Source organism: Taurulus bubalis, assembly GCF_910589615.1.
Source record: "Taurulus bubalis genome assembly, chromosome: 12".
NCBI lineage: Eukaryota > Metazoa > Chordata > Actinopteri > Perciformes > Cottidae > Taurulus > Taurulus bubalis.
Window position 1 is genome coordinate 16,123,645 of NC_136600.1, and position 8,590 is coordinate 16,132,234.

The window sequence follows — 8,590 nt, forward strand, 5'->3', positions numbered from 1 at the left end:
CTGGAGTTTCACTGGCCAAGTGGGAGGGGAACATGGGGCAACATTTGATGAGGAAGCCTCCCTCTGATTTCAGCACTGTTACAGTCACTGTGCCTGGGATGGCTGAGTCTGAGTCTGAGTGAGTCCCACCTCCCAAAGGATGTGTCCCAGAAGAGCCCTGATCCAGACAGATTATTGGAGTGGGGTCTGACAGAACAAGAGTCAGGCTGTCTTTGAGGTGTTGGTTTTCTATGCATGTATGTTGGACTGTTCTCTCAGTTCACTGGTGGGTACAGGAATCTAGTTTGGGAGAGGGATTACAGAGGGACCATTTACATACTCCTGTGCCACCTCCAGTGCTCCCGGAGCAGTAGTGTTTGGGCTGTGTCTCTCATCAGCAGTCTTTGTTCTCCAGAGACAGCTGTGCAGTGGCACGATGCAGCTCCGCACTCACCCTGCGCTGCGAGGCCAACGGTGTGGCTAAAGACCCCTCGTATGCCAACGGGGGAGGACTGTCCCCTTCTCCGCTGCCTGTCCCATCCTCCTCCGTTTCCATCCGTCCATTACTTTGCCTCTCTCTTTCCCTCTCCTCCTGTGGTCGTACTTTCTTGTCGTCCGACTCCTCCTGTGAGGCCTCCATGCGCTGGTCTTCGCTCCAGCGCCTCTTGAAGCGCAGCTTGAGGGGGATGCACTTCGTCTGGTGAGCCTCCACCGAGCTCGTCTGAGGCGGGGGGGTGTGGCTGTCGGCTGGTTCGATGGGTTCACTCTTGAGGGTGGGCAGTATGCGATGTGCATTCGAGTGCGTGTGCTGCGAGGTGAAGAAGGGCATCAGGCCCGGTGGAGGCGGAGCAGGGGCCTTGAAGACGTCCTCGTCCAGGTCCTCATCAGGATGGGGGTGATGTTGGGGCGCGGCTGTGCCGTTAGCAAGGTGGTGGTGGTGGTGGTGTAGGAGGTGGTGATGGTCAGGGGCTCTAGAGTGGCGAGGAGAGAAGAGTTCAAACTCCTCGTCTCTCTCGTCTGGGTCTTCATCACTAATGTCGGTCACCTCCACCTCCTCCTCTGATTCAATATCAGATATGGGTTCCACCTGGACAGATACAAAAATGGCAACAGAGACAAAGATGAACACAGCAGGAAAACAGAAAATAATCTTCCAGACATTTCATAAAACATTTTAGTTTAGCAAAGGTTTACACAATTCAAGCCAATTTTATTGGAAAATATAGCCTTAAGACAATGTCTGGCAATAGAGTTTAGAGTTTAACTTTAGGATTGCAAAGTAATTCATAATGGGGGATATTTGGGTCTATGTGTCTCACCTTTATCTTGGGAAGTCCTGCACTGTTTAGGGACTGCATCGAGGAAGAGGCAGAGATGAGGCCTGAGCCACTGGCAGAGCTCAGGTCACTACCGAACGACAGCGAGGAGCCCAGGCCAGAAGTAGACGTCATGGATCCGGACCCTGAGGACAGTGAGCTCTGCCTGGGTTTACTATGGCTTTGACTGTCCCTGTGCTTTCTACCGAGTGGTGGTGGCTGCAGCTTGAACTTGAAGGGAGACATGTGTGGTGGCTCCTCACCCAGGTGGAGTGGGTGATGCATGGGATGAGGGTGGGTGTGAGGGTGGGCAGAATGAGGTGGGTGTGGGTGGTGGTGGTGGGCAGAGTGAGCCAGAGATGGATGATGATGCCGTTCTCCTCCCCTCTCTCCTCCTCCTGCCGTCGCGGCCCTTTCTGCTCTCTCGGCCGCTCCCCTCTCTCCGGTCAGACCAGACTTATCTGCGGCGGGCCGGTGGGGGTGAGGGATGACGATGTTGGGGTACTGGAGGAAAGCTCTGGGGCTGAGGCCGTAGTTGTATACTGACTGGGTGTGGGCCTGCAGGTAGCGCTTCATGTCCTCTGGGTTGAAGGAGAAGTGGGAGCCTAACATGGGTGACAGGGTGGGTGAGGGGGTGTAGGGGAGGTGAGATGTCGGGGTCATGGAGAGCGCCGGGGACAGAGGCGGGGCCAGGAGGCCGGATCCTCCCGGCCCAGGCAGAGGGGACACGGGGAAGGGCGACAGGGAATCTGGGTGGATCCGGTGCCCTGTGTGGCGGGAGCCTGGGTGCCCTACAGGGTTACCTGGTCCTCCATACATGCGGTACAGGGCTTCATGAGACAGACGGGGATGGATGAGACTTCGGTAACCTACTCCTCCACCACCAGGTCCTCCTCCACCACCACTCACACCCCTCTCTCCCCTATCCTCTCCCGCTCCAGCGGTGCCCTCCTCAATCTCAGAATTGACCGAGGTGCCGTCGCTGCAATCGCTGACGGAGCCTCGGGCCATTCGTCGGGCCACAGAGCTGAACATGCCACCGGGGCTGCGCAGATCCTCGTTCGGGGAGAGGACTTCAGAGGGTGTTGAGGAAGGAAAGCGGAAGTGAGTCCCTGCCCCGCTGGGAATGGGAGGGGCGCTCTGAGGAACATTGCTTCCTGGAAACATCAAGGGAGGGAGGGAGAAAAAAGAGGGGGAGAATACTGAGAAATAATATATAATGTTCTCCAGTGTAATCCTATGTAATCATGCTATCCTATTGTGGGATCAGGATGTATACGCACGCACGCACGCACGCACGCACGCACACGCACACACACACACACACACACACACACACACACACACAGAGAGTCAAGACTTACCGGTGGAGCCCATGTCGATAAAGGGGTAGTTGACCAAAACCAGTTTATTGAAGTTGAACTTATAGGTGAACCTCTTGCCTTTGGTCTTATGGAGGATCCTCTTGTTGTAGTAGTATCTGCAAAGGAGAATAACAGACATGATAAATAAAATGCATAAACAAAAAGACACTGTGCCTAATGCGTGCCTCACACATGCCTAATGCGTGTAAAGACAAATATAAAAAGACACAGGGTCTAATAACTGCATATTATCTGATGCAACCACATTGATGTCTACCACCACAAAATATAAATACTGGCCTATTAACAACACTGAAACATTAAATGTAAGATGCACACCTCATTTTAAAATATAATTATGTTCCTGAAATCATGAGACTATGACAGATGTGCCTGCATCAAGCACACACTTTAATAAGCAGGAGTCTTTCATGCCCCCCCCCCCCATCTAATGATAGATATTACAGAGTGTTGTATGACATTTGCACAAAGCAGACCCAGTAAAGAGAAGGAAGGAGGGGTGGGGGGGAATTGAGCTGAGGAGCAGCAGTGATGTTGTGTGGAGGGATAAACAAACAGTTAAGAGACCAGAGGTCAATGCTTAATGCCAAATGTGAAACATAAATGGGTTGTAAGGCCACAAAGAGGTCAGCAATTGCATTCATGTTTGACATGTGTGTGTGTGTGTGTGTGTGACTCATGTTACTTTGTGTGGATTTGTATACGCGGCATCTTAAATAATCTATACCCGTCTTAAAGAAAGCCAAGAAGAGACAGGAAAAGTGTCTTTCAGAGTGTTTCATGTTCCGATGTTTGTTGGACAAGTATCACACACACAACAACAGTTTCTGTGATTCAATTTGCCAGACAGACCATCTCTTTATGTAACAGCAAAGCACCAATAATTCTCCCCATCTTTATTTGTTTATGTAATGGCCATTCTCTCTGGGTTTTTTTTCTTCAAGCTTTCTCGCTTTCATGGCTCCTGCCTACAGTACAAGGCTCCATTTGTATTAACCTTTGTCCAGCTTCAGCTCTTTATGTAACATCTCTCTGCTTTCTTCCCCAGATCCACATCCACTTTATGTAACCTCTACATCCCTGGCTGCCAACCCTCACTCACTGAAGGAGACGCAGCGGAGGAAAGAGATAAAGAGAAAGAAAGGACAAAGACGGTGTGTTTGTCCATGAGATAATAAGCTTGTGTGGCGGGCTAACCAAAACTACCACCTATCTTTTCCAACACTACCCCCTGGCTATTGAACATAAGATGCAACCAGACTGCACAATTGCTCATCATGTCTGCATACCTACCTGCTTTTATAGCGACAGGCTCTGCTTCCCTTCCTCCAGCATGTGTCTGCTGGCACAAGTTAAGTGAAGTGTGCTGACAAAGATAGGGGCTTCGTGGTATGTAGGTAATGCAGAGTTAATGCAAGCCCATTGACTATCATTATGCTGAATGGTAGTTATCCAGACGGCTGTGTGTGTGTGTGTGTGTGTCTGTGCGCGCGTGTGTCTGTTTGCTGTTGGGGAGGTGTCACCCTTCACCCCCTCTTATTATGCTTATTACACAGACTGGTTGGGCCGATTCGGGTCTGGCATCTCCCTCTCTCTCTTCCCCCCCCCCTCTCTCTCTCTCTCTCTCCCTCTCTCTCTCTCTCTCTCTCTCTCTCTCTCTCTCTCTCCCTCTCTCTCCCTCTCTCCCTCTCTCCCTCTCTCTCTCCCTCTCTCTCTCCCTCTCTCTCTCCCTCCCTCTCTCCCTCCCTCCCTCCCTCCCTCTCTCCCTCTCCCTCCCCTCCCTCTCCCTCTCCCTCTCCCTCTCCCCCTGAGGCGATGGGAGCGGGAGAGACAGGACAGGCCTGCACTGTTGAAAACATTGTTTACGCCAGGCACAAAGCAGCATGTAATTTCTCCTCTAGGGGAGACACTCACAAGGGCCACGACGGAGGGGAGAGAAGTAGTCGGGAGCGAGGAGACGGACCGAGACAGGCAGGAAGTCACGCAGAATTAAAACCACAACGAGGCTGCGATCGAATTAGCTGATGACAGAAAAGTCAACAAGCTGTGCAGGGGCCCACACATGGGTCCAATATAATCCGGATTGTAAGGGTAAAAAACAAACACAATCCAAAGTACATACAAATCATTTATCTTGTGTATCAGAGAGCATCATTAGAGCAAAATGTGATACTTCAACTTTATTAACAAACTGTGCAAAGTGTATTCGGTAATGCTAAAGAAAAAATTACGTTCTCCCTCGTTTACATTAAGTGATGTAATGCAATTTATAACAGACTGCAGTTTCCAAAATGTTGATGCAATCAAGATAACTGTCCTTAATGACGGTAATATGTATTGTTGTACTAGACTGCATTCATTTTAGATAAGTGTACCTTGCAATTACAGCATAATTGACATTAATATGGACGCATCCCAAAGGCCAATAATATCACTGTGCTGACACATCTGTCTAACTTTGGCTCATGGCAGTTGGATCATAGGGAGCGTAGCCAACAAAAATCTTGTGTGCGCTTGGTTGCACACACACATGCAGCCAATACAAAGAACGCCGAGATGCATAGTGGGAAGCAGACAACAACTTTGCGTAATCCTAGCCGCGGCAACTGATGCTGTGTTTAGAGCACATGGTCGCCCCTTCCCTCTTCATGCCCCCACCTCCTGCACCATCATACAAGCAGACTTTGAAGAGCATTTGAACTCACTTCAAAAGAGAAGAAAGAGATTCTTTGAGTGCCTGTGTTTAGCTGCCCACCACACACGCCTTACACGCACACACCTCTCCCAAATCCTGACTCTATAACTGCCATCTTATTCAGACATACTCAAACACATGGGTGCACGTGTGCCCACACATACCCACACAACAGATCATCCAGTTATCCCGCTCCTTGTTGAACCAAAAGAGTACATTGATCAATCAATGCAAGTAAGGATTTACTTAAATCCTTCAGGGGAACAGAGAGCAGGATTTCTATCAGCGCAGTTGTTACCGTAGCACGCACGCACGCACGCACGCACGCACGCACACACACACACACACACACACACACACACACACACACACACACACACACACACACACACACACACACACACAGCTAATGAGTGAGCATAGACATAAAAACAGCACTTCAACCAGGTTTGAAGCCATTTAAACTCTAAAGTGTTATCATTTACTAATGTGTTATTTCATATTATTGTTCATACTGATGTTTATTTTTTTTACTTTGAATACAACAGCTTTCCCTAAACCCTTCCATGTGCTCATTTAACAAAGAAGCCACACTGTGTTGTAAAACACAGCAGCCTTTAACATAATCAACAAGAGTGAAGTAAAACATTTAAAATGTTATTACTAAAAGGAGTTTATTATTAACTTAACTTCAAGTTGCTCAAACCTATGTCAATCGGTTCTATTGGATATGATAACATTGTATTGGACAAGTAAAATGTGTTAAGAACCTGGAGATTTGTTATATGTTATACAAGTGTTTGACCACTTGTGTTTGTCCAAAACAGGAAATATCAGGACCGTACAAAGCACTGGATGCAGACATATTTCTGTCAGTACTAAGGTGTGGTTGTGGTAAAGATGGAAAAATACAATTTGGGGATTAAATGCGTTCCATCTGTACATTCAGTTCAGGGCTAAATCTTTTTGCAATGGCCAACTTTTTGATATGATACCTGTATACGCTTAACAATCTATACCGGTATCACTCTCCACACACACACACACACACACACACACACACACACACAAATGTCAACCCTAAAAATGAATTGAACCAACCCGTGTGTGTGTGTGTGTGTGTGTGTGTGTGTGTGTGTGTGTGTGTGTGTGTGGACAGGCTGTGCCTTGCCCATTGTTGGGCTGTAAATAGGCGCTGACGGTGACAGGAAGTTGGGATTACAATACTCCCTATGAGCCCCGTGTTTATTTTCTGCCTCTTTCGTCAGCATCGGCTGTTAAACACACATCCCAGCCAGATCCTTCTCTACACACACACAAACAAACAAACACACCAGCTGCGTCAGGTGTGTGTAAATGTTGCACACGTGAGCGTGCTTTGTAAGGAAACCAGGTTTGATGAGTGTTTCCTGTCTCAAAAAGGAATTGTGTAAATACATATGTATGTATGTAAAGCGGGAGATCAAGTCAGGGTCCAATTATGATGGTCACATGCTCTGTGGGTGGCGGAAATATGTACTCGAGCACACTATGTGTGTGCGTGTGTGTGCGTGTGTGCGTGCGTGTGTGTATATTCCGCCCCCATAGAAAATAAAAGGGCTCATTCAGTCGGGGACAATGTCATACACACAATGCTCATGTACGCTGAACACATACATGCTGCAGAAAGAAACAATGGAAAGACAGTGCACGCAAGCATACGTGGAACACAAAGTCATACAGTGGTACTGTCCCTGGGTGCTCCCTCGGCACTTTCTCTCCGGCCCTGGGTGTTTCCACACAATGCGCTGGTGTAGAGGGAGGCCTTCTGACCTATAAACTGGCCCAGCCAGATAGGTGAGTAACACTGTGTGCATATGCAGCAGTATTTTCTGCAGGATGTTTTGCAGATATGGGCACCAGGGTTACTTCTAGATATTAATCGGAGACAATTTGAGCAGCAGTTTACAATGCCTACTTTATTGCATGGCTTTCCTTAAAAGACTGTAAAAGTGGGATTACACCACCATACGCTACTCTATTACCAACAATTCACTTTGGGTATTAGATGCATGTCCTCAAGTAGTAGTTTTAGCACTCAATAAATGGTAAAACTATTTTACATTTACATTTACAGCATCACCATAACCAAGAAACTTGTGGAACCATCATTCTATTTAAGTGTGTTTCTGTGGGGGCAATTCTCCAGCTGTGGTGGCCAATCACATGAAGCAAACACTACACACATGCATTGGCAAGAGTCTGTGTACAATGGTGCATTTGTGTATGTGAATGTGCACATGTCCTGTGTTGTTAATCTTTGCCAGCTGTGTGCGGCAGTCCCTCTGACCTCTGACCACTGTGTTGGAGCCAATGCGGGCTGCTGACTAGGACAGGGGGGCCTGGAGGTCTAGGAGCTGGGACCTCTTAGCATGATTACACTCATTAAGCCAGCACTCTGCAATGACTGATTAGCAACAGGCTTAAGTACCCCTACTCTTGTTTGTGTACAGGCCTCATTTATGAGAGCTAGACGGTGGTGCAGGGAATCAGGAGGAGGGGTGAAGGCTTGGCCTTTTTATTTGTGGGCAGGTTTACTTCCTCGACCCAAACATGCAGCCGATGGTTAAAGATTGCGACCTTCCTTTCATTCATTACTTGCACCCGACATGTCAGATAGCCCTGAATATCCAAGCAAAAGGTTGAGATAAAAAGAGCTGAATTCACAAAGGATCTGACACACTCTGGACAACAGCAACAAACCGTCTAAGCTTCTGTTTTTATGCATTTGATTCACTGCAACGAAGCAGAACACACTCAATCATTTAAAAAAAAACTAACTATGAAATCGTCACCTTCCTAAAATAATGGCCAAAGTCCTTTTGGTCAGGTTTTTTCAAAAAACACAAAAAACTTGACAAAATGTAATAGGAGTGCACAAGCTGCACAACAGGCATACTATAATACCGGTCAAATTCTGTTATGATTACTAATATTATGTTCGAGTGAGATTTTCATTAACAATAATGCTCGCAAAAATGCTAACTGAATTGCTAGCTTCAAAATGCCATCTTAAAAAGCTTGTAAAAAAAGAAAGACACATTGTCTTTTGACTCAGGCAAAATAAAATGGCCTAAATCCCACTCTTGACATAGGCCGTTATACAATAGGGGTAGAATCGCAGGATCTGTTCAACTGAGGATGTAGGTGATTTTACTAGAGGTGGCCAGCATCAT

The 8,590-nt window shown here is 47.5% G+C and overlaps 1 protein-coding gene across 1 annotated transcript in view; it reads right to left on the minus strand.

Moving 5' to 3' along the window:
- Positions 1–373: 373 nt before the first annotated feature.
- erfl3 (Ets2 repressor factor like 3) overlaps positions 374–8,590 on the minus strand; it is a gene marked incomplete at its 3' end in the record, with an annotated part of 12,874 nt that continues 4,657 nt past the window's right edge. Inside the window, exons 2-4 of the mRNA XM_079226920.1 lie at positions 2,660–2,775; positions 1,299–2,452; positions 374–1,066 (exon numbers count right to left, since the gene is read on the minus strand). Coding sequence (XP_079083046.1) covers positions 374–1,066; positions 1,299–2,452; positions 2,660–2,775 — 1,963 coding nt within the window. The remainder of the gene's footprint in view (positions 1,067–1,298; positions 2,453–2,659; positions 2,776–8,590) is intronic.